Source organism: Mustela erminea, chromosome 15 (assembly GCF_009829155.1).
Source record: "Mustela erminea isolate mMusErm1 chromosome 15, mMusErm1.Pri, whole genome shotgun sequence".
NCBI classification, from domain to species: Eukaryota; Metazoa; Chordata; class Mammalia; order Carnivora; family Mustelidae; genus Mustela; species Mustela erminea.
Genome location: NC_045628.1, coordinates 55,850,060 through 55,877,172, shown reverse-complemented (window position 1 = coordinate 55,877,172; position 27,113 = coordinate 55,850,060). Strand labels below are relative to the sequence as shown.

Genomic DNA, 27,113 nt, shown 5'->3' with positions numbered 1-27,113 from the left:
TGTTGTAGATTTGATGTTAAATTACATTAAGATAATTAAACTCATTAAACTCTTTGTGAAATTTTTATGCATTTAAAAGACTATCCTATAGATTTGTTGGGGAAGTCAGTGGATAGGTAAACTAGAAATTCAAATTTTTAAAAAAGCTTTTTTAAAAGCACTTTTAAAAGGTAAGAGAAATTTCTGATTACCATTTCAATTTACTTTTAGATGCAGTCTTCTCAGGTTCAATAGAAACATCTGTTTCTAAATTATTTTGCTGATACAGAGTTTTGCTATACTTTATTTCGAAGCTTTATTGCCTTGTCAAACTTCCGTTGGTTGATAGAAATGACAAAGCAAGTAACTTTCAACAAATCCATGTTTAAATGAAATTGAAGGGAAGAATTTCAGAATTCTACTTAAAACATTGTTTATTTTAGCAGTTTGTCATATACTAATATTTGAAAGAAAAGTTAATGAAAATAATATGACTTAAAAAATATAAAATTCGTTAAAACTCTGGGTCCTCGAGACTGGTTTTGAATTTTCTATTCTGCAGCTGCTATGTGTATGATCTTAGGGCAGTTATTCCATTACTTTTTCCCTTAGTTTCCTTATCAATAAAACTTTAATATTGTATATGTCAGAGTTAAATTGTGAGGATTGAATGAGGTAGTATATATAAAATGCATAATAATATATTACTTGCTATATACTAAGCTCAATAAATGGTAATAAAAAAAAAAAAAGGTCCTAAATATTTTTAACTGATTTTACGAGTGAAAGTAAATTATTTGGCTGGCCCAGGGGAAGAGCTTGTGATTCCTGATTTTGAGGTTATGAGTTTGAGCCCCACATTGGGTATAGAGATTACTTAATTAAATTAAAAAAATATTAGGGAGCTTCATTGTTTGATTTTTAGTGGAAAAAAATGCTAGTGGAACATTTATGGCACTAAACTTTGTTTCCTATAGACATTTTTAAAGAAAAAAATGAGCATAATATTTTATTCCTTCCATTTTTATAATATGGCAATAAATGCTTATATATGATAATTCAAATTATCAATTTAAATTGGAAGACCGTTTGGTTTTTTAATCCGCCTGTTCTATCTTATGTTTGCTGTAGTGCAAAGTTAATTTCTACAACTAGTTATTTAACATAAACATATCTTAGTTTTTCTGTTTGTGGGTGAAAGATTTTGATCTCTCACATGCTTTCTTCAGAAGAATTCTATTCTAAAATAGAATCCTATTCTAATTTAGGATTAGAATAATTTACCAAAGAAATGAAAAAACTTAAGACTCACCATCTGATTAATTTTTTTTTTTAAAGATTATTTATTTTTTTATTTGACAGAGATCACAAGTAGGCAGAGAGGCAGGCAGAGAGAGGAGGAAGCAGGCTCCCTGCCGTGCAGAGAGCCTGATGCGGGGCTCTATCCTAGGACCCTGGGATCATGACCTGAGTCAAAGGCAGAGGCTTTAACTCACTGAGCCACCCAGGCACCCCTGATTAATTTTCTGATACTAATACAGAACATAACATAATGCTGGCATTTCCAGTAGGATTAGATTGGTATAAACTTTTCATAATAAAAAATGTAGATTTATATTTCTTAGTGGACATTTCATTCGTGTGTCAAATATGGTACCTTATTCAGAACCTCTTTAGTTTTTAATTTATTTTAAAATAATTTTAGATTCAACCGAAGTTGCAAATTAGTTAATAGAATTCTCATATAATTCACCCAGTTTTCCTTAATGGTCATATTTTACATAACCATAGAACAAATGTAGAAATCAGGAGTTAATACTAACCAATCTGTAAACTTTATTTGATTTTGACCATTTTTTATTCGCTAAATGACCTTTTTTCCAGTCCAGGATCTAATCCAGAATCTCATACTCTTGTCCTTAATTGTCTTGGCTCCTTAGTCTCCTTCAATCTGGGATGCTTCTCTCTTTGCCTTTCACGACTTTGACACTTTTGAAGGGTACTAGCTAGTTAGAATGTCCCTTAATTTGTGTGTCTGATGTTTCTCATGATCAGATTGGGATAATGCATTTTTGGCAAGGATTCCACAGAAATAATGTTATGTCCTTATCAGTGCATTATATCAGGAGGTAGGTGGTATTGATTTGTTCCGTTACTGGTGACATTATCTTGATCATTTGGTTAAGGAAGTGTCTGCCAAGTTTTTATACTCTTAAAATTCCTCTTTTTCTCCTTAGAAATAGCAAATGTTTTGTGGGGAGATATTTTGAGACACTGTAAATATCTTGTTTCTCATATTTTCAATTTTTCATATTCTCATCATAGTTTCCATTAATGTTAGTATCCATTAATGAATTTTGCTTGATCAGAAACTTTTGAATTTAATTCTGTAACATCTTTTTGTTGTTGATGTATTTCTTGTTATAGATGGAGAAGTGTCTTGAAGGAATTAATATAAAGGCAGCATAATTCATAAAACGTCACTGTTCTTACTTCTATAGTCTTTTCATCTGTTTCTAAATGCACTCATTAGGGATGTAGCACAACCCAAGGTCCTGGAATAAAAAATGAGATAGAAAGATGATTCTTTCTTTTTTTTCCCCCCAGTACCTTGTATATACTTTAGTATATGCTGGCCATTATAAAAACAAAGCCAAATATTTCACAGTAGCAAAATAAAGAGGTGAAAAAGAGGTGAAAGTAATGGGCTGGGTTAATTATGAAAGGAATTTATGAGAGCAACTTAGAGAGTTTTCTTAAAATAGACTTCTACTAAGGTTTTCTTTTCTTGTCAAATCGAAGGGCCTTTTTCATTCAGAGGAGGCGATGGCAAATTTAAATATTTTTGTGTTTAATATTCTTGAGCTTGAAGTTGCCTTTTTTATATGACATATATTTCTGTGATTGCCTTTTATCTTTTATTCTGTAGTGGACTGACTACTTTAAAAAAATGTGTTGTGCTTTGTTTCAAAAAATGTGTTGTGCATTGTTTCTTTATCTGTTGTACTTTATCATATACCTTAATCAGTGAATCATGAAGACACATTGTCTGTCTCTTGTGTATCTGTTAACAAATACTTGATTTTTAAACCTAGTGGAGTAACTTGAATCTCAGTAACATTTTTGGATAGTATCTTTTCCAAAAGGGTGAAGAGAAAATGTAGTGGTAAATCTTGAAATTTGGTAGTTCTTAAAGCATTTTAATAATTAGGGTTTTCATTCTCATCACAATTTTTTTCTCTTTTAGGAAATTGCTTTCCATGAGAAGTGTCTACTCTCATAATGCTATGCATTCCTTAAAGTTTCAGTCTGCCTTATTTTCATGTTTTTGAAGTGTATCCTACTGGACAGTAGGTATAGAATTGTGGATTAGAAGTAATCTTTTCCTTCAGAGTCAATACAGTACCGTGATTAATTAATTCTAAGGTAGCTGGTTTTGTTTGTTCATTCCTTTGCTTTTGGCAAGATCTCACTTTTTCAAACTTAATATTTAAATTTGAATGTTCTAGCGATATCTGGTTTGTTTTCTTACTAATTTTGAATCTGGAAAAGAACATTAGAGAATCTATAATAGGTGTTATAATTTAGCTAAAATTTGTATCATCCTAGGATACCTTTGAGGTTCTGCCAACCATATTGGAAAATTAATTCTGAAAACTGATGACCCCCAAGAGACACATGAAAGTAATAACTTTAGATATTTTTATTTTCTTTATGATTAGAAAGTTGAACTTTTTAGTGTCTTCTTTAGATATTAGCCACTTCACAAAAGTTATTCTTTTCTTACTTTTTGTTTCTTGATCAGTAGACCTTATTCACTTGTAAAACATTTACTGTCTTAACTCACTGCACTAAATATCTCTATCTGGAAGTAGAGACTCAAGGTTTCTGTTACGGTTGTTCTTCTTACTGCCATGCAGCTGGGACTGTTCTGGGCACCTGGAGGGGTTTGTGAGAAATTCTTTTTCTTTATAGACTTGCCTTAGAACCAGTAAGAATGAGTGATAAAAGATGAGTAAGAAGAATGTGTTCTATCATGTGTCCAGTTTAGCCTGGAATGTTTTGTTTTATAGGTAATTTATAAATCTGTAAGTTAGCAAGTTCAATTTTAGTCAGTTATAATACAAGGGAATAGAATTAGTCTTTATAGAAACATACTGCCTTATTTCATTCCTTAAAAATGATTGGGCTTAGCTTTTTCTCTTTCTTCAGTATTAGAAATGCTTAAAACTAATAAGCAGTATATGCCCATTTAATATAAATTTAGTGTTGAGAACAAATATTGCAAATAGTCTAGTTTGCACATTTTGGGAGAATTTCTTGGAGTGATATTTAAATATAAAATACTTAGATTTATTTCTGATTTGAATATAGCTGGATTTTCAGTAAGAATATTTAAAAATTTAAATATTATTGGTAATATTCAAATGATTGTATTGAGGTGTAGTGGATTAATAGATCTCCTAACATCCATTTGAGTTCCTTCGTGGCATTTTAACACTGGTGATTTTGTTAGCTTTGTTTTGGAATTTATTCTCTAGTGGTTGAAATACAAGTTCTCTAGTGGTGTGCTAATTCTTTTCATCTCTTTAAACATCACATAGGAGAATGCTGCCTATTAAAATAGAATTAAGTGAGGTCCTACTGTGTCATTCTTAAGAGCCTTTAGCAATAGTAATCTCACAAAGGCTGCTCATTCTTGTTTGAATAATGATCTCATTTTGAAAGTGCCTTTACATTTTTCTTTATAAATGATATATTATCAAATCCACAGTTCTTCATAAATAATTAACTCCTAAAGCAAGAGAGATACTGGCTCTCCTCAATGATTCAAAATGATTTCTATTTAAGGAAATCTGTCTATTCAGTTTTTGAGTATGAATATGTTGAATCCACAAGTTTTGGTATATCAGGCAAAATAAAGATGTTATTTCCTGAAAGTCATCTCACTTGGGAGAAGTTAATGAGTGGATATACTTCTCCAGCCCTATAACCTATCCTAAGAACATTTGTTTTTCTTTTTAATGTGTTTGTATTTTTACGTTATGAATCCTGTGGGGTATGGTAAATAAATCAAGGGTTTAGAGCTTCTACTGTAGAAGAAATTGTAAACTTAGCCTACTGTTAATCAGAGCAAGCTATGATTTCTTAGTTGTTTTTCATTTTCAAAGCGAAGTGAGCCTGTAACTTAGAAAACAATTTACTAGTTGTATTTCTTATTCCCAAATGGAATGCTCCCCCTTTTTTTCATCAGAGGTATTGTTACTACTGATTAGTATTCAAGAAATGAAGGAAAGCTGGGAAATTTGGAAAATCATAGCTTTATGGTTTCTGAATTTATTTTTTAAAACTGTATCTTAAAGTAGTTAAGGTTTACTTAGATCTCATCAATTTGGAAATCTTTAATCTTATGCTTTATATTAAGATATTAAATCTGAAAAAGAATGTTTTGCTGAGGAAGTTGATTAGAAAAGACTAGAGGGTGATTTTTTAATAATTAAAAAATACTTGAATAGCACCTTGTTAGCACAATATACAGAGTCCCTCCTCATCTATATGGGTTACATTCCAAGACTTCCAGTGGCTATCTGAAACCTCAGATTGTACCAAGCCCTGTTTGTACTGTCTTTTCCTGTATATAACATACTTCTGGTAAAGTTTAATTTATAAATTAGATACAGCAAGAGATAACAATAATAAAATAGAACAATGATAATATATGGTATAAGTTACGAAAATGTGGTTTCTCTTTTCAGAATCTTATTATATGTACTTACCCCTCCATTTGTAATGATGTGAGATGATGAGGTGCTTAGCGATGAGATGAAGTGAGTTGAATGGCCTATGCATTGTGATGTAGTGTTAGGCTGCTATTGACCTGACGATGTGTCAGAGGATCAGCGGCTTCGTGATCATGGTTGAACAGGGTAACTGGAACCATGAGAGCAAAGTCATGGGGGGTTTTGTACTTATGCCTAAGATACTGTAGGTGCAGTGAATACATAAATAAGCTAGCTCTAATGTACTAATTCTAAGCCTTTCTCATCTGTTAAAAAGCCACCCCTTAAGAACTCCAGTTGTGGAATTCTTTGTTAATCTATTTGGAATTAAAAAAAAATTTTTTTTTTTTGACTCTTGAAAATATGTAGAGTACAGTTCTTGTGATATTTAGTATTCAGATCTTTTTCTAATTTGTACTCCTTTCCTTTCATCATCCCTCATAGACCTCCTCAGTGTGATTGCACTGTAAAATACTGTTGTAAGCTATTGTTCAAAAAGTGTAGTCTTCAAAACTAACAGACTTTAGGACTTAAAATCTGTTGGAAACTTAAAGTAAAAAATTAGCTGCCACGCAGTCTCGTAGAGTACTTCCGTAGTTATTTATTGATACCTCTTGCTAGGTGGCAGTTTCACCCCCTTGACGTCTTTTAGATTTCTTTTCCCCCTTCTTTACATTTTGGAAATCACAGATTTGGTGGTTAATTTCATAGGTGTTCTTAGTCCAAACTGTTTTTATTTCTCACTTGTACAGAATTGAGTATATTCCTAAAGCAGAAGGGTTAGATTGTCTTTCTTCTTCAGGCTTTAAGAAAATTTGAGTCTAAATGTTGTTAGGTAATGGCATAACAATTCCTTTTCAGCTGTTGGTATATTTCCAAACTGGCTGGCAGAGCCAGGAGGAAGTGAAGGCCTTAAAACACTAACTTTGGTCGGTTGCTACCTTCTTAGTGCTGAGACTATAACCTTTGTTGGTTGATTGATAGAGAACAAGAGAGCACAATCCTCGTTCCACTAACAGGTAAGGAACCCTTCTGATAATGAGTTGGCGTGAGAGAAATTATTTGATAGCTTTTTTTTCTTAATTTATTCCCATATATAACATGTCCATGAAATAGTATAGTGTGACTATGTTCTATACAACAGAAATGTGCAGCACCTTTCTATTTAGGATAAGATCTGAAATTTAATAGGGATGTATCACTCTGTACCACAAAGTATAATTGATCTGTTTTCCACTATTAAAATTTATTCTGCAGTCCCTATAACTTTAAATACATATCTGCCTATCTTATTCTCCTTTCAGCTTTTCCTTGATCAGATGCTATGTGCTTTGAGCTTCCTTCTCTTATTTACCTTATTCCTATAATAAAACGAACTATTTCCCAGTATCTTTATCATCATCTGTTATTTGGGTATGTCTTACTGCTTTAATTTCTGCATTGTAGCACTTAATGATTTATTTCCTGGTCCTTCTTAACCCAAAACCAAATGATCATACATTTAAAAAAGATTTTTACATTGTATTACCGATGTCCACTATTCTAGCCTCCAACTTTTAAATATGAGTGCTTGAAGAATAAATCTTTTTCAGTGACAGTAGTTGTAACTTGATAAAATTTAGGCTTAGCTTTGTATTGCTGTAATATGGGACTGTAGTCTGATTAATTCTTTAAATTACTGAAGACTTAAAAATGAGAACAAATTCAGCTTCTTAGACAATTCCCAAAGTTTAGTAGTATTTCTGTTAATATGCTTGATTATTCTGTTTCTCGTTTTCAATCCATCTTCTTCTCTTTGACAGAAGAACTAACTGGGACTCCTCCTTTGATATATCTGAGGTCGAGTGCCTTTCCCCTGTCCCTTTAAGACAACTGTACTCTTGTTTCTAGTCATAATTTAATCATTTTTGATTCAGTCTTCCACTCGAAGTTGGGTGGTTTGTCACAGAGTATGTTATGGCTTACACCAAGATAGATCCCTTCTTAATAGTTACTGAAGAATTAATCATTTGTGGTGACAGATTTCTAAAATTCAAATTAAGAAGGCACTAAAATATGCCCAAAGGTAGCTCCTTTTTGTCCTGAGGATAAGTCATTACAAACTCAAATGACCAGAGAATGTAATTTCTTAATAAGAATTTTTTCTTAAATCTATATTCAGCTCTCTATTTCAGTGCTTCTCTCCTACCAGAGGTGCAAGGAGTGATCCTAGAACCACAGATACAGCCAAGACCACGGAGAGCTTTTGACGTCAGGGGTCCACTTTCTCCACTGAACCCTTGGAGGCAGAATATCCAGCTTCTGGAGAGAGTGGGAAAGGATAATAAACAAGTGGGTGCTTTCCATTATTTACTTGGGTTTATTTATAGATTGGAGTGTCCTTCCATTGCCCATTTAATTCTATTGGTATACTCCTTGGGTTCATATAAGAACCAAGTGGGGCTGCAATCTGTTTGTTTTTTCTAAGAATGCTAACTAGTGCCCATTCAAAAAAAGAGACCTACAATTTATTTAATTTTCTCTCCAGATAATTAAAGCAAAGTGGATGATTTGGGGGCACTAGATTTTGTGACTGCCTTTGTAGTCCACAGGAATTTTAAGAAGGAATATTTGCCCATTTTAACCTTGAATGGTATTAGTGGACTTCTAAATGCTCTTTTATATTGCAGTAATTAAGAAGTTTTTGTATTTCATCTTTGGGCAAGCTGGACATCTGAACTCTCCTAATTTACACAGTCTGATGTCCAGGTGATATCCTACCTGTTAGAACTTTTTGGTCTTTTTCCTACCTCAAACTTTAGGACTTCATATTAATTAGATCTTTTAGAAGATATGATGATAGTACCATTATGGTTTTACTGTCAAATTGAGGCTTCATTCTTTAATAAGATAAATGTGAATGATTATAAGTTTCAGGATGTATTATCCCTGAAAGCTATGTTAAATATATGCTCATAAGTAGTTTTCCAGTCCCTAAGAATAATGTTATTTGTGGCAAAGAGCCTTGTCCTAGATGTTTCCCATGGCATTAAGATGGTTTTCTCTTAGTTTCTTTGATGCCAAGGGTAGGATCTGATTCCAGGAAGTTCTTATCATCTACAATGGGTAGAACATGAACTTTGGTATCTTTGGCAAGTTTTCATTTTTCCTTGGTGGATTCCTTCTGTGACTCCAGGTATCTTGATAATGGGAGACCGGTTTATTTGTTCTCTTAATTGCCCAGATTTCTTTCAACTGGTAAACATCATACTACTTCAGCAAAAGGAATTCTTCTAGCAGAGCCTTCATGGATGATATCTGTCACACATGCAGCACCTGCAGTTTGGAAGGCAGTGGTGAACGGAGCCATGCAATATATCTAGAAGACACAAGGATGAGAGAGCCACCTGATCTTGTCATTTATAAACTTTAAGATTTACTCTGGTGTACTCTTGGTCTGGAAATGGAAAGGCTCAATAATGAAATAATTTTTTGAGATTGGAGTTTTACATGGCCATGCAAATATTCCTTTCTATTCAGAAGACTGAAATAGAGGAAGTATGAGAGACTCCTTTCTTTTAAAAGCATCTCTCTGTTTCACTTAGAAGATTTGTGGGATTGAAAATCACCTTAATGATGCAGGCAACCCCCCCCCCCTTTTTAAAAATATTATAGGAGATCCCAAAAACTTCTGAAACTGTTTTTTGTTGCCTGACACTGAAAAGAACTAGTAAATAAAAGGTGAACTTCTTAATGATTCCCAAATTACTTTTAGTATTAGGATACAGTCTTTTAGCTTATCTTTTCTCTGGTCTTGAGCTTTAATTCTTATTTGTCTAAACAACATAAGATTCTAGCATGAAGGAAAAGAGACGTCTTTTGAGATCAAAGTAGCTTGGTCAGTCTTCTAAAATAGTAAATACCTATTAAATTTGAGGTATTGTTCTGCATTGAAGGCATTCTAAGTTTGAGTGATACTGAAATGAAGAAATATTTTATTGAGCAAAGGCAATTAGTAGTATTAGAATAAGCCTCTACATGTGAATAAGTGTTGCAAAATCGTTTCCCAAATGGAAGGAGTTATCAAAATACTTCTATTTTTCTCTTTGGTACCTATTAACTGGTCAGTCAAAAGCTATTAAAGAAGTTTCTAAAAGTTACCTGATGCTGCCAGTTTGTTTTATTTGGTATACTTTTTAGGAATAGAAATTGTAGAGTTAGGAAGCATCTAAAATGTTTTAGGGATCTTGAAGGTCTTAGGAACCACATTTACTAAGTTATAACCTGGCCTTTAGTTTTTCTTTCCATGAGACCTGTTTTTTCCTCGTTAATTATAAATTTTTGTATAGTACTTACAAGTTTAAAAGAATTTTAAATTTGAACTAAAATATCCATAGGGAGCTCTGAATTCCCCTGAATGATTATAGCTTTTTATGCTTGATATGTTATTGTTAAATATGAATAAGACAGTCTTTACAAACACGTAAATTAAAACATACCAGCCATTTTAGAAAGACTCAGGGGAAATGAAAGTGAAATTTCTTTGGAAATTAAGTTGAACTCTGAACCACAGTACCAACCAGTTTATGGCCTGTGCGATTATTAGCCTTTTGTTTCAGCTTTAAAGATGAAAAGTGATTTAATCTCTTAACCTCATGCTTTGATTAAATTTTAGCTCTGTTCCTTAAAGTGTGCAAAAGAAATGTAAGTGCATTTCCATTCACCTCATGCTACTAAAAGCTATTTAAAAGTGAAAATTTTTGTATATTAATGTGAACTGATTTGTTTATTTAAACTTTTATTTTGATACATTTTCCTTTCAGATTTTTTTATATTTCGTGTCACTATGCAACCTATATTTTTCAGTGTTTATTTTATGATTATTAGTATAAGCTAATTTTTTTTCTAGAATGACTAATTGTGTAATATTTGTATTCTGTGATCATTTGAAAACTAATAAATATTTTCTCCATGAAAAAAATGCACTTACTGATAAATGGCTTATTTTTGTTTCAGGAGTAGACAATGAAAACAACTATTTTTAAGTGTATTTTAATTTTATGTGTCTTCCTCTAAGTATTTCTGAATATATATCCTATTCTTGTGTATGTTGATCTTTTTTGAAAAAAATTTCTCAACAAAGTGTTAAATTAAAATGATTCTTTATTGGGTCACCCAGTGCCAAATGTATTGAAATAGGTGATCTATTTAGTCTTTTTTTCCATTTTCCTAATTAGCTTCATCTTTGTTTCCAGAAGTGGGTTTCTTTCTTTCTTTCTTTTTTTTTTTTTCCTTTAGATGCCGTTTTGGTGTGTCCATTTTGCAAACCATTAAAACTCTCAAGGAAATATTGTAAATATATCAGGAATAACGTGGTCAAATCTTTTAAAGTAAGACTGATCAAAATATAACTCCTTATAAAATAGCATATAAAAGAAAAATCCTCGACCCAGAAAAAGAACATTTGGAAATATTGGCTGATTGGAGAACTATCCAGTTCACAAGAGCTGTTAACAAGAGAAGAAAAATGTTTTATATTTTAATGTTCTATTCGAACAGATAATCATAGAAGGAGAAATCTTGACTTGAGAGACTCTTGCTTTTAACCTTATCAGGACAACATGGAAAAGGATGAAACTTGTTTTTTATGATTCTTTATAGCTACATAAACTTTAATTGAAGCCACTGGAACAATTTACCTTTTCTATGCATAGTCTGCTAGAAGCAAGAGGGGTTTCTCTTTCGATTAGAAGAAAACATATGTAAGAAGTGGACTCCAAAAATTAAAAACATTGTGATGGGGTCCTAGGCAAGAAATAAAAGTTGAATTAATGACAACTTGTGGATTAAAATGAAACCATTTGGCTCCCCAAAGAAACACTCTGAAAAAATAAAGAAAAAGGAAATTATGATTTAGAATAGTACTGTGTTTGGAGGGTAAAAGGAAGCTAAAATTCTTGGCTTTATTACTCTGGTAAGTTTGGAAAAGGAGTTGAGATTCTGTGGATAAAATTTTGTTTTTAGAATTAAAGCCATTAAAAGATTTCACAGATGTATTCCAATGGAAGGCTATATTTTTTTTACTTGAATACAAAAAATTATAAACCTTAGCTATATATGCATAAAAGATTGGGGTGTGGGGGGTTTAAATAAAAATTCTGTACCAGAAACTTCAAACATACTGTAAAGATAATGGTGAAATGAGAGTTTTAAACACTTTAATTTTTATTATGTGGACTCTTCCCTACACTGTCTTCAAAATAAAATCATTACAGAATGTTAAAATGGCTTACCTTTATATCTTTGAGGTATGAGAACATAGGCTTATTGTTCACCATCATTCATTGGATTAACTGTAGTATAAAATTTTGATTTTGTTCTTTAGTGAGGAGACAGAATAGCTTTTGTTTAAAAAAAGTGAATGTCACATAAGCAATGTGGCTGACAAAAGTTCTGACCTTACAATTTATTGTAAATATGAGCTCAGATCTTATTTTACTTTGCTATATTGAAACAATTGAGCAAAATGTCAGTGCTTAGATGTCCTAAGCAATTGCTTGCTTTCTATTCAGTTATTTTTATTTCCCATTAAAAAGATTGCATATTAATATAGTCCTAAAATGTGAAAGATTTTTGTTTTCAAACATAAGCATAGAGGTGCTCTAGAATTCTTTTCCACTAGCATCCTCTAAGGTAATTAGATTACTGCAGTAAATGTTAGGGAACTTCAAAGTATGCTTCGGAGTTTTCAGGAATTATGATCAAAGGGATCTCTACTCAAGAGGTAAGGTCTGGCATAGGTAGAAAAATGTGAAATGTGTTCAATAAAATGGTAAAGTCCAACTACAACAGATATCCTTAGATTTTCAGACAGGTGTGGAATTAGGAAAGTAATTTTTCCTAAAAATCTCTCCCAGAAAAAAGGATGAACCACAAATATGTTTTTGTAGGACTTTGGAGTGCATTTAGGTACATATATCCACAGACATTGTACCTTTGGTGTACTTAAGCCTCCTGTATTTCAGGTCATCTTTTACCTGTGCTCTCTTAGTGTTTATCATCCATTTTCAATTTAGGGTTTCTTAAGCTCTGAGCACTATTAAAATATTATAATTTGTATGGAAAGTTGAGTACATACTCCATGAGATTATTGCTTGGCTTCATTTTGCCTGTTTTGGTTACATGATATCTAGAACCTAGAAAAACAGTTGTACTGAATAATGTTTATCTTGGCTTGAGAAACTAATTTGAGTTTTAAAAGCATTCATTTATGCTGTAACTTGGGAATTTGTTATATAATGCTTAGAAAACTATGTTGGGTAGTATATAAAATCATTTAGAGAAAAATGTTATGCTGTTATTCTCTGAGGAATATTAAGTAGGTTCACAGTGAAGTGTTAGCATATACTATTTGTATATCAGAATCAAAGGAAAATGCAATATTCAATACAAATGATCTAGAAAAATGATTTAGGTTTTTTTCCCCCTCTAGAAATACTAGTATAGTCTATTCAATAGATGGTAACATAGATACCACAATAATCTTCCATCCTGTCTTAATTCTTATAAGAACACTAGCTTGTGGACATTGGGTGTTTAGTTAAAATAGTTGGCTATATCTGCTCCACTTTCACCTTTATGGTAGAGCAAATGATAATGTTGATACGTGAACCCGAGCGAGAACTCAACTACTTCATGAGGCAGATGATTTCATGGTCAGGATGCCCTAATGGTGAGAAGTTGATCCAGGGTTTGCTTCCATGTCATATTTTATTTGAAAATTACCAGAGACATCTAGTTTAGCACCTTTGTTTTATATACAAAGGAATGAATATCCAGGAATATCTCCTGTATTTCTGATCTCACACAATGGATACACAGTTGTAGGACCCGAGTATCTTGACCGCGAGCTCAGGGATCTGTACTCTGCTGCTTCCTCATGTTGTTCCTAGTTCTGGACAACATGAAGCAAGTCTGATTTGGCTCAACTATGCCAGCCTCCAGATGTTTTAAGATGACTGTAATACTGTATAAATTTCAAGCCCGTTTTGTAGTTGTTTTTATTTCTAAATAGATGAAGCACCTCCATCTTACTGCCTTTATTCATGTAACATAGTTTTGAAATCCTTATAGGTTTTTTTAGATCTTCTCTGAACATGCTTTTGTTTATCGTTGTTCTTAAGGTGTGACAACACAGTACAGGTTTGTTGAGCCTGTCCGGCCCTAGAGCACTCATGTCCCTTTGTTTATCCTTAGATATCCAGTAAGGTGCCTAATTTTATGCGCAAAAAAGTTCCATAGTGATATGCAAAACATTTCATATCTAAAGATTAGTCTAGTAGTCTTTATGTACAGGCAAATATGTACAGTTCAGTGGGAAAGAAAAAAAACTTAATACCTAAGACCTTGAGAAGTCACAGTTTAGAAAATACGGTCTTCCAGTTTTTGCTTGCTTAGTTCTGACTCAGATTAACTATCAGTTCCATTTTAAATGACTTGTATAATGTGAAATGTTATTTTTCAGGTTGTCCTTGCTAACTTAAGGGTAACCAGGCCCGTTGGAGCTAAACTGTTGACACGTGACTGACAATGAGAAGAAAATCAACTTTGGTTTAGTAACATAATTAAAATTAGAAACAAAAAGCTGCTTCAGTGGAAAGGTTTGGGATATATCCCAAGCAGCAGAAGATGGTGAAGTAGCCACCCTGGAAATCTAAGAATGTGGCCAGAGTTCTGGTGAAGGCATAGTCTTATGATGCCTCTTGAAATGTAGTGGGATACTCTGCTAGAGCAATGTTTTAGCATAACAGCATTTTAAATGATCAGTTATTTAGCTTTTTTCACCCAGATTCTTAAATTGAGCTCCTGTAAGGTACAAGGTGTTTGTTTAATGGTTGCATGTACCTCACAGGGTACATGTTGACCTTTGTTTGAGAAATACTGGTTTGAAATTGGGTATGTTACCCTACCTGAGTTAGAATTCTAGGGCACAGGAGGGAGAAAAGAACACACACATGCCTGCTCTATGCAGCTTTGGCCAGCTGCTTTATATATATTTACCCAATTTAATCCAACTGATCCGTGAGAAAGGTAATTTTTTAAATTCAGTTCACGCACAAAGATGCAGAAGCCCAGAGGTTTCAGAATCTGCCTGAGGGCACATAATCATTAAGCAACAAAGATGGCATTTGAAAGATCTGTCAAAGTGGAAAGAATTCTATTGCACCATTGATTGCCAAGCATCTTTACCAGAAAGAACGCATGATTTCAGGAACATTTTTTTATAGAACAGAGGTGTTTAAAGTAGATAAGAGGGGTATATTACTTAGTATGCATTTTTAAGTTGACTCTTAAAAAAACTCATTTTTAGTTTTATCGGGAAATTGACCAGAAAGTACAGAGACCCTGTTTCCCCTCCTGTAACATATACCCTGTTTTCCTCCCATAGTTTACCTTATTAACCTCTTGCTTTTGTGTGGCACATTTGTTGTACTTAATGAACTAATATTGATAGACATCATCAAGGTTTATTCTTGAGTCATACTTCCAGGGTGAAGTATGGTCTTGGGTCTTTGGGTCTTGCTGAATATTTTTGTATCAGTGAGATACTGATCTTTAATTTTCCTTTCTTGTAATGTCTTGGTCTGATTTTGATATTAGATTTGCCTCAGTCTATGAATGAGGAATTGTTCAGTTTGTTGGTATCATCTCATTAAATATTTGGTAGAATTCACCCATGAAACCACCTGTGCTTGGTGCTTTCTATTTGTGAAGGTTATTAATTATTGATTAAATTTCCTAATACAGATAACCTTATTCAGTTTGTTTCTTCTTGTGTAAGTTTTGGCAGATTGTATCTGCCAAATATTGGCAGATTGGTTTGGTTCATTTCATCTAAGTTTTCAAATTTGTGTTGATAGAGTTTTTCATAATACTCCTTATTAGCCTTTTAATGTCCAAGGGACTGGCTATAATGACCCCTCTTTCATTTGTAATATTAGTTGTTCCTTGTTTCTTTATAATTGTTAGCCTGGCCAGAGATTTATCAATTTCATTGACAAAACAGTCAGATTTTGGTTTAGTTTTTTCCCCCTAAAAAAAAAAAAAAAAAAAAATTAGAGAGCAGTCTGCTCTAATTTTTATTTCTTCTACCTGCCTTATGTTTATATTGCTCTTCTTTCTAAGCATTGTTTTTTGTACTATCCCAGTATTTTGGTAAGTTGTATTTTCATCTTATAGTTTGAAATATTTTAAAATATCTCGAGTTTTTTTTTTTTTTTTAACACTAGTGTGTTATCTTGAAATATGTTCTCCAGGTATTTTGGGATTTCCATCTACCTGTAAATACTTGTTATTTGTTATTGACTTTGTTTAATTCCACCATGGTTTGACTTTTTACTTAGTGTTATTTCTATTCTTTAAAAATTTTTTTATGATGTGTTTTATGGCCCTTGATCATGGTGAGTGTTCTGTGTGAGCTTGAGAAGGCATAGTTTGTTGTTGGATGAAGTTTTTTTTGGGTGTCAACTTAAGTCCAGTTGATTGGTGCTGTTCAGTTCAGTTTTTTCTGCCTGCTGGATCTGTCGGTTACTGATAGGGATAGAATAGTGTTGAAGTCTTTAAGTATAATAAATTGGTTAATCAGTTTCCTGTTTTAGTTCTATCAGTTTTTGCCTCATATATTTTGATGTGCTATTGTTAGGCCAGTGTATATTAAGACTTGTTATGTCTTGTTCTATCGGTTTTTTTTTTTTTTTAAAGATTTTATTTATTTATTTGACAGACAGAGATCAGAAGTAGGCAAAGAGAGAGAGAGGAGGAAGCAGGCTCTCCGCGGAGTGGACAGCCTGATGCGGGGCTCGATCCCAGGACCCTGGGATCATGACCTGAGCCGAAGGCAGAGGCTTTAACCCACTGAGCCACCCAGGCGCCCCTGCCTCATATATTTTGATGTGCTACTGTTAGGCCAGTGTATATTAAGACTTGTTATGTCTTCATGGAAAATTGATCCTTTCATTAGGTAATGACTCTCTCTATCCCTGGTAACTTGTACTTGTTATGAAGTTTGCATTTCCTGAAATTAAGCTATTCTAGCTCTATTTTGATTACTGTTGTTATTGTATGATTTCTTTATCCTTTTACTTTAGTCTACCTATATCTTTATAATTAAAGTGGGTTTCTTATAGACCCCTTTTATCTACATATATCTATATATTTAAAGTAGGTCTTGTTTTTTTTTTTATCCTCTTGGTAGGCTTTGTCTTTTAATTGATCTTTTTCAGCCATTTACATTTAAAGCAATTATTGATATAGTTGGATTAATATGTTGTTTGTAACTTTTCATTGTCTTTGTTTTTTTAAAATCTATTTTGCCTTCCTCTCCTTTATTTTTTCTGATCTTGAGTATTGCGTATATTTGTTTGCTTTCTTAGCATACTTCTAAAATTGTTTTTTTTAGTTGTTGCCTTAGAGTTTGCAGTATACATTTATAACTAATCTAACTAATACCAGTTCATGGATAGTGCAGGTATCTTGATAATAGAGTATTTCTGCTTTTTCTCTCCTATCCCTAATAACATTGCTGTCCTTTATTTCACTTTTCCTTAAGCTCTAATCAACCAAAATATTGTAGCTTTCATTTTGAACAAACTGTGTTAACGTCAATTTAGAGTTTTAAAAAGATTTTGTTTTGTCTTTTGAAATTACTTCTCTGATGCTCTTCCAAAAGGAAATTGTATAGACCCATGACTTATATAAACTTTCTTTTCTCTGGAGAACTTATTTTAGCATTTGTTTCAAGGCAGGTCCACTGACAAATTCCTTCCATTTTTGTGTGAGAAAATTTCTTTTTCTGCTTTCATTTGCAAGGATACCTTTCTGTATACAAAATTCTAGATTGGTAGGGTTTTTTTTTTTCCTTTCAACACTTTATTCATTCTGTCTTTTTGCTTGTATGATTTTTGAAGAAATATCTGATGTAATTGTTATCCTTATTCCTCTGTATTTCTTCTTCTCCCCACTCCTACCTCTGGTTTCTTTCAAGATTTTTCCTTTGTCTTTGATTTTCTACAGTTTGAATGTGATATGCCTAAGTGTAGATATTTTGGATTTATCCTGCGTCATACTCTCTGAGCTTTCTGGATCTGTGCTCTAGGGTGTCATAAATTTTGGAAAATTCTCAGGCATTATTTTTTCAAGTATTTCTTTAGTTCCTTTCTCTCTTCTCCTGGTATTCCCATTGTGCATATGTTACCTCTTTTAAAATTGTCCCATAGCTTTTGGATATTCCTTTTTTCCCTTCTTTTTTTCAGTTTAGGAAGTTTCTATTGACATGTCATTTTAGCTCACTGATTCTTAGGCTATGTGCAGTCTACTTATGAGCCCATTAAGTACAGTCTTTATTTCTGACTTTGATTTTGAGCCCTAGCATTTCTTTTTGATTCTTTCCCATCCGTTTTTTAATGTTACCCCTTTTTCCACTAGAGCTTTTAGTGTATTAGTAGTTATCTGAAATTATTGGTCTAGTAGTTCAAACATATCTGCCATATCTGAATCTGGTTCTGATGCTTGGCTTTGATACTCGGATTTTGTGTGTGCATGTGTTTTGGTTTTTGTTTTTTAATTTTTTAGGATGCTTTACCATTTTTTGTTAAATGCTGGACATGCTATATTGGAAAAGGAACTTAGACAAATAGGTCTATAGTGAGGTTTTATGTTGATCTGGCTAGGTGTTGGTCTGTTTACTGTTTGTTCTATCTGTATGTGTCAGAGGCTGAAATTACCTCTATATGCTTTTTTGGGGGGGCAATCTGTTTTCTTTGGGATTCCTTAGAAACTTCTTTATAAACAGAATCCGAGCCTTGCCATTCTTTCACTAATTCCTTGTTGATATAGTGGGTAAGGTGTGGGGATAGGGGAAGTGCTTTGTGGTCCTATCATTAGGTGTCAGTCTTTCAGCAGACTCTGCTGTTGGCTTTCACCTTCTCAAGTGCCCTGCTTTCCCCGTATGAAACATGAAGGCTAGAAAAGGCCTGATTTGGATACTTCCCTTTCTCCATTTTATTAGAATTGGTACAATAATATTCCTTGTGGGAAGCCCTTTGTTAAAGAGAACCATATGCTTTGGGGATATTTCCTTCTCCTGTCTCCAGGAGTAGAGGAGGTTTTTCTCTGTTCAATACCCTACAAATTTGGTGAGGCTTCTGGGGATAAAATTTATGGAAATGTAAGAGGCCCCATAAGGTTGATTTCCCAGGAATTTTTAATCTCTCAAGCTTATGTGCTCTCTGTCTCTGACTCTCTGACTAACTGCTAGCAGTTAGTTCCTTTTACGTTTTTCTACCCAGCGGGCTCCAGTGGTGATTTCTCCTGGTAAGCTGCTGATACTTGTATTTGCCTGGTACCTCACTTTTGGAGCTGGAGGTTGGTCCTGTAACCTTGGTTCTCTGATGGATTGAAGAGGAGGTGTTGATTTTCATTTAAGCTCTTCTTGTTGTGTGCTCTGAAATGACAGCTTTTACTTGTTGGACTGGATACTGGAAGTTACTGAGCATTTTTAAATATTCGAATTTGACTTCAAATTGGTTCGTGTCTTTTCACAGATAATGGAGACTTCTAAGCTATATTACAGTTGTTTAATTTGATTCATTTAATCCTGTTGATCATCTACGTACTAAATTTCATGCGTCTCCCAAGCTTTGGTGATAATGAAGATGCTTCTACCCTTGTACACCTCTTTGCAAAGTCTTTTGCTGTTATTGTTGTCCTCCAGATCCTGGATGGATCTTTTGTATCTTGTCAAGGACTTTGTGTTTTTAGTACTTTATCTTTTTATGAGCAAATCTCCCTCTCTATTGGATCCTTAGTGTATCTGGTTATTTAGTCCTGTATCATCTTAAGGAACTTTGATTCTTTCCCCACCCTCTAACTTCTGCGGTCTCTGTTCACTCTTACTGTCTACTCAGTAAGTAAGTAAGTTATAGTTTCTCAAGTTCTGTTTATTTTTCAGTCTATTCCTATCTGGCTTTTGCATGTAATACCACTAGGATTGCTCTTGTCAAAGTCACCCAGGTCCTCGCTGTTGCCAAATCCATTAGACACTTACCTGTGCCTTTTTATTTGATCTTTTAACAGAACTTAGTGTAGTTGAACACTTCTAACTTTCGAAATGCCCTTTTCTTAACTTCCATAACAGCATATGCTTTTGGTTTTCCTCCCTGCCTTTACTTTTTTAGTTGCTGTCGCTCCTCATTCTTTCATCCTACTTCGGAAAGTAGTTCAGTGCTCAGTCCTTGAGCTTTTCTTTTAACCTCTTCTCCCTTTACACTTTATTTATTTATTTATTTATTTATTTGGTCTCTATACCCAACATGGGACTTGAACTCAACCCCAAGAGTTGCACGCTATTCTGACTGAGCCAAACAGGTGTCCCCTTAGATGATCTTATCCATTACCATGGCTTAGTACTTTTGTTAACTCTGCCCAAATCTTTATCTCCCCCTGTCTGCAGCCCTTCCTCAAAGCTCCAGTCTTGACATTCACTTGGATAATTAAAAAAAGTAAAGTGTTCGATCCTGGATTATTTTTCTCTTAGTCTCCCGTATCTCAGTGGAGCACCACTGTTTATTTCATTTTGTGAAAAACCATGGAGTGATCTCTTCCTCATCTCCCATATACAGTATCTTCATTATTCATTAATTCAGTTGTTTGCTTTTGGACTTTTTAAAATGTACTTTATTTTACAGTGGGTTTTTATTTTTATTATTTTTTTTTAATTTTAAGTAAAGGCTATGCCACACATGGGGCTCAGACTCACAACCCTGCAGTCAAGAGTCACATGTTCTACTGGCCAAGCTAGCCAGGCACCCCATTATTTATAGTGGTTTTAAGTTAACAGAGAAAATGACCAAATGGTACAGAGTTTCTATATTGATTCCCCCTCCCTCTTTTTCTACTAACATCTTGGCATTTATTTTGTACATTTGTTGAAGCTGAATCAGTTTTGATACATTAAAGTCCACAGTTTACATTAGGATTCTCTCATGGTGTCAAGCAGTTCTTTGGGTTTTGCTAAATGCATAATGTCCCATATCCACCATTAGGGTATTTTATAGGAGAGTTTCACTGTCCTTAAAAATCCTTCTTGTTCCACCTTTTCATCCTTCATTATCCCAATCCCTGGCAACTACTGATCTTTTTCTGTGCTGGTATTTTTGCCTTCTCCAAAATGTCATATAGTTGGAATTGTGCCATATGTAGTCTTTTCCAGTGGCTTCTTTTATTTTGCAATATGCGGTTAATGTTCCTTCTCATCTCTTTGTGACACAATTAACATATTTCTTTTTATCACTGTCTAGATATGCCCTGGTTTTATTGATCTATTGAAGTATATCTTGGTTACTTCTTGTTTGGGGCACTTACGGATAAAGTGCTGTGAGCATTCATGTGCAAAGTTTTCTGTGGACATTTTCAGCTCATTTCAAAAAATACCTAGTTAGTGTGATTGTTGGGTCTTGTGGTAAGCCTGTGCTTAGCTTTGTGAGAAACTGCCAAACTGCCTTCCACAGTGGCTGAACCATCATCTTGTGTTCTCGCCAGCGGTGAATGAGAGTTCCCGTTGCTCCACATCCACATCCTCATCAGTGTTTTGTGTTGGTGTTTTGGATTGTAGCTCCTCTCATAGGTGTGTGGTGGTTTGGTTATTTTAACTTGTAGCTCCCTGGTGATATGCTGTCAAGGATCCTTTCATAAGCTTCTTGTCCATTTCTATGTCGTCTTTAGCCAGATGCCTGATTAGATCTTTTGCCTATTTAAAAAATTAGTTTTTCTTATTAGGGTGTTGTAAGAGTACTTATGTATTTTAGATACCAGTCCTTTACCAGATAAGTGTTTTCCAAGTATCTTCTCTTTTCTGTAGCTTGTTTCCATTCTCTTAACAGTGTCTCTTGAAAAGCAGCAGTTTTGCATTTTAATGGAATCTACTTCATCAGTTTTTCCTATGGCAGATCATGCTTTTGGTGCTCAATCTAAAAACTTCTTGCCAGATCCATGGTTGCCTAGGTCTTCTGTGTTGTCTTGTGGAGGTTTTACAGTTTTGAGTTTTATATTTAGATCTATGATCAGTTTTGAGTTAATGGTTTTTGGAATAACATTTTCTTTGCATGTGGATGTCCAGTTGTTTTAATACCATTTTTAAAAAGACTGTCTTTTCTCCTTTGAATTGCTTTTGCATCTTTTTCAAAGCTCGGACTTACCTCCTAAGTCTCTCTCAAACTTGTACATCTTACTATTTCCATCTTTCAGTCTCTCCAAGTTGCCATCCCCTCTTACCTGAACAGTAGCCTTTACTGGTCTTCTTGCTGTATCTCTTGAACTCTACGTTCTTCACAGCCTATGACTTACTACAATTTTTTTTTTTTAATATTTATTTATTTGACAGACAGCACAAGCAGGGGGAGAGGCAGGCAGAGCGAGAGGCAGAAACAGGCTCTCCCTGAGCAGGGAGCCCAATGCTGGATTTGATCCCAGGACCCTGGGATCATGACCTGAGCTTAAAGCAGATGGTTAACTGACTGAGCCACCCAGGTGCCCCTGACTTTTTATACTTTTAAAGCATAAATAAGATCATGTCTGTTTTCTGCTTAATACTAATTGCTTCCTTTGGTAAAAACAGTAAAATCCAAATTCTTTTTCATGGCCTATTAGGCCCTAAATGATTTGGGCTTATTTAGTCTCTGAATTATTTGAATTATTTATTCTCTATCTTAGGGGATTAGCTGCCCCATAGTAGGCACTGAACACGTATTTTAATGGAGAAGAAAGACATGGGCAACCTTTGAAATGCCCAGATCTAGTGAGGGAGATCCACACATACGTAGATGAATTGCAATGCTACATTAGTGCTATTGGACAGTTGTAGTCCCAGAAAATAAGAGCTGAAAGATTAAAAAAGAAATCTCTGGGATTCTTTCTCACTAGTGCGAACCAGTGATTATAAAAGTCAGTTTATGAAGTCTTATTCCTGAGGCTTCTTAGCCATTAATTTATATTTTTATTATTGGCTACCATGGGGGTTAACGTAACTCTCATCCTAGCAGTCCCAGACTTAGGATCTTCAGTGTCGGGAGAACCCATCATTCTGTGGGGACAGTGGAGGTACACTGGGGTAGGGGCAGTCTCAAGCCGCCAAGAGGCCTTATGGCATACTAATTGGGCATTGGCTTTACAGACAGGGTTTGATTTTGAATACCCCGTGCTGCCATTTACCTTGGGCAGATCATTTCACTTTCCTGTGCCTTAGTTTCCCCATCTGTGAAGGAGCTAATAAGCTTATAGCATTGTTTTGAGGATAAAATGGGCAAATATATATATAGCACATTTACTATGTGCCCAGTGCTGCAGTAAAGGAAAGTATTTCTGTTATCCTATAAAGGCGTCATATAAGTAAAATTTTATTGCTTTAGGATATACTTAACATTGAGTAACATGCAGGTCTCTCCACAGGTTCCTCACTCCCTACTTTACAGAGAAAAGACTTGATTCTCCCCACGGCAGACCTAAATCATACCTTTGTCCCGCTCCTTTCTTCTCCCCTCTGTGCAACATTGTACCACCTCTGCTTTCTTAGATGTCCTCACATCTTAGTATCCCTTCTTTCTTTTCATATATATCTTCCTCCTGTCACCTAGTTCCCTCTACTATGCCTGTAAACACACTAAAGTCTCTCCAGCTTAAAAAAAAAAAAAAGTAACTGTCTCTGCTGCCCCTCTCCTCATCTCCATACCCAAACTGAAACACAAACTTAACAACACTCTCTCCATTTACTTCTTCCAGCACTGCTCCCTTCTCCGCCTGCTCCAGTCTTGTTTCTACCTCTTAATAACATCATCGAAATTATACTGTTGAGGTTACCAGTGACCTTGTCACCAAATCAAATGGACAGTGCTCTTAACCTTGTCAGCTGCATTCAATATGTTTGATGTCGTTCTCTTCAGATTTTTGGTTCCGTGGGTCTTTACATCTGTTTTCCTTATAGCTTTTTGGTGGTTCTTAGTCTCATTTGCGGACTATTCTAACTCTAACAAGGTTTTATTTTATATGTTGGGATTTCTAAGGTTGCATCCTTGGTCATGATGTCATTTCATTGTGTGTCTGGGTGCATAGTGCAGAGTCAGTGCCCTGATAATGAGGATTCAAGTTTAATAACACAGGTCTGAGTTTGTAGATCAAATACCTACTTGGCATCTCTTTGTGTGCTCTAAGAGCACTTCAAACATATTTTATGAATTTATGAACTCCCTCCTGCTCTTAAATCTGGGCTTCCTTTACCATTCCTCATTCTAGTATTATCCCTGTCTTACCTTCTTATCTTACCCCAGTATTATCATCCAGTCTTGCTTATTTTGTGTCTAAAATATCCCAATAACCTGTTTCTCTGTTTTCACCACCTTGGCTCAGTTAATTATTTCCTAATGTGAGCTACGACAGTTCTAGTTGGTACTCTTCTGTAGACCCTCGCACTAATCGAATTCAGTCTCCACAATGCAGCCAGAGTCATGTTTCTCAAGACCCTAATGTAATGTTATTATTACTTTAATTAAAACACTCAGTTGGCTTTCTACTGCTCTTAAGATCCATGGGAAGGATAGAGATAGAAGTCCTTAAATACCACAATTTGTAAAACCCCGAAAGACCCAAGTCCCTGTTTTTTTCTCCAGTTGCACCTTTAGCCATGTGGTTTACTCCCTCCCATCCGCCCGCCCCCGCCCCCCACATCCTTCATGGTCTCAGCTCAGTGGTCATTTCCTTGCCTCAGAACATCTCCTCTGATGTTCTTCGTTAGGTTTGGTGAGCATCTTTCTGGTCTCACAGTGCCATGAACATGCTATATTGTTGCCTGTCATCGTGGTTTTCCATTTTCCCTCTAGCTAAAAAGCCCCAAGAGGCCAGGGATCTTGTTTGCTTTTATCATTTGCCAGTACTTAGCACAGTAACTGGCTTATATCCATCATTTCCGTGATTCTTATGATGCCAGTTTTATTTTTCTTTTGCTAAGGAATAAAGTAATCCAGTGAAAAACAAGATCACAATATTGAAAGAGTTTTCTATAAGAGCTGAATTAACTTGAACTGGGTAACATTTTTTTCTCAGGCGCCCCCCCCCCCTCCCCATTTCTATGATGGTAAAAGAAATGTTATTTAAGAAAAAAATTCTGGAGTCTATTTCTAGATTCTGATAATGTTGTGAAAATAATTGGCACTTAATAATGGTTCCAGGACTCAGGCCTTCCAAAACAGAAACACTAGATTTGTTTTTGACTTTGCAGATAAATCTTCAAGTTAGTTTTGATTTGGCTTTAAGTGTAGGTTTGATGACTTTCTGAACTCTCAAGGGATTCTGATTTGTAATGGTATTTGGGAAGGGATACTTAGTGGTAATTTTAGTTTAAGAACATCACAAGAATTTTTAAATTTAGGGTGAGGTGTAGTGAATCATTGTTTGTCTAGCGCTTCATTAATTTATCTTTTCTTTTTTTTCCTCTTGCTTTTGTTTTTTTATAGGAAGATTACCCACGGTCAGCATTTCTGTTTTCATTCCTCACTTTAGGACATTCTCTGCACCATTCCCATAGGGGGTTGAAAAGGTCATTTCTATACCAGGTTAAAATTTTGCCTTGACCCAATTTATTTTTCATATTAAAGAAGTTTAGCATGAAAAGACTCAGTTTGCCATTAAACATTGGATGTTTCTCAAAGAAAAGTTTCAAAAATGTATCAGAATGTTTGTAATTTTAGGTCCTGTTTTCCTAGGTTCTGAATAATAACCCCTCCTGGCATTTGGTAGTTGGAATAAACTAATCACTTCAGCCTTTTGCAATCACTTAAAATACTCATTAACTGTGAGTCATTGTTTTGAAATAATGTACATTATAGCTCTTTTTGTTTTTCTTGCCTGAAGAGCCTAACATTCTTTAGAACAGCTTTGTGGCAGCTTTGAGCTTAGTGTACATTTTTATTCTCAAAATTGGATGCTGCCAAAGTATATTGCTGGACAGCAAAGTTTACCATCCAGTCAGACTGGCAGGACATGTCCTTTTGTAGTGCTTCAGGGTACACTGAAGTATAGAACTTGATCTTCATGCGGGGGTACTGATGATAAATTTATTATGATAACTTTATTTGGAGAAAATGTAGATGTTTGAATTAACGGGGAGCTAATTATCTCTGGCATCTTAAAAACGTATGAACATGTTCCTTTGCTAAAGATAGAACTGCATTTCCTTATTTTCCTCATTAAATTTGCAGTAGTCTTTTGAAAGCAGATAAGAACCTTCATATTTATTGAACAGTTAAAAGTCAGTCACTATTATCACATGTACTAAAATATGTGTATAAGAGCTTACCAATTACTTCCTAAAATTTGTAAAGTTTTAATTTTAAGGACTCAGTAACTTTTTCCTAGGTTAATTTTTATTCAAACATTTTAAGTATGTAGTCTTTTTTTCCCCAAGTTGGTGGCATTCTTTATGTTTTCTAACAAGACTTTTCTTCACAGAAAATGTGACTTAATAATCATGAATTCTTACTTTTTCACTGTTGTCTTTGGAAAGTCATTAAAAATAATTTTGTAAAGGCTACCAGATTTTTAAAAATTTTAATTAGCCTTTCCACTTCCACTTTTCATATAAACCAGAGCCTTGGCATTTTAGCTGCAAAATTCAGTACATTAAGAACGAAAACCAATAATCACCTTTAGAAGTCACCTTTATCTGCTGGACTATTTGTGCTGGTGGTGGTTATAGGACAATCTGAATGAGGACCCATTTTATGCACATTTTCTGGTTAAGTAGTCTAAATTCCAAACCTTTGTTTAAATGTATTAATTCCCCTTACTGTAGTGTAGTTTCTTAATAAATCAATATTGCCAATATCAATATTGGCAAATTAGGTTGCCTTTTTCACTGAATCCACCAAAAATATGTTAGATTACCTGTAATGGAGAATAGGTTATCTAAAAGATTCATCACCTCTTCTACTTTTGTGGAAATGTAATTTTGACATGAAGATTCTACAAGGAATTTATATACTTTTATATAAATTCTAACCTTATAATTTTTCAGTGAAAAATTGAGTGCTATTTATTGGCTATACTTTGAGTCATTATCTTATTTTCTATTTAATTTTGGCTTCTTGATAGGAAAAGGACTAAATTTGTTAGATAAATTGGTTTTTCTTATTGCTCACCTCAATAAATCTTTAGTTTTTTTAAAGCTTACCCCTAATATAAGTACATGTTTTGAGTGTGCAGATATGTGAGGGTTTTTTTTTTTTTTAGATTGCTCTCAACATTTCAGTACATATTATGTTCTAAAACATC

General features: G+C 34.3%; 1 protein-coding gene across 6 annotated transcripts in view; it reads left to right on the top strand.

Annotated features, from left to right (window-relative positions):
* TSC22D1 (TSC22 domain family member 1) overlaps positions 1-27,113 on the top strand; it is a 140,831-nt gene that overhangs the window by 23,930 nt on the left and 89,788 nt on the right. Inside the window, exons 2-3 of one of the 6 annotated variants that reach the window (XR_004279061.1) lie at positions 6,621-6,778; positions 7,921-8,002. The exons of 1 other annotated variant lie outside the window; for it this stretch is intronic. Coding sequence is in view for 4 of the 5 variants with exons in the window: in XM_032314291.1 (XP_032170182.1) it covers positions 7,934-8,225 (292 nt within the window). In the remaining variant the exon portion in view is untranslated. Of the gene's footprint in view, positions 1-6,620; positions 7,316-7,920; positions 9,104-27,113 lie in introns of those variants that run through there. 4 more of the 6 variants (XM_032314293.1, XM_032314291.1, XM_032314294.1 and 1 more) reach the window with 4 other exon arrangements.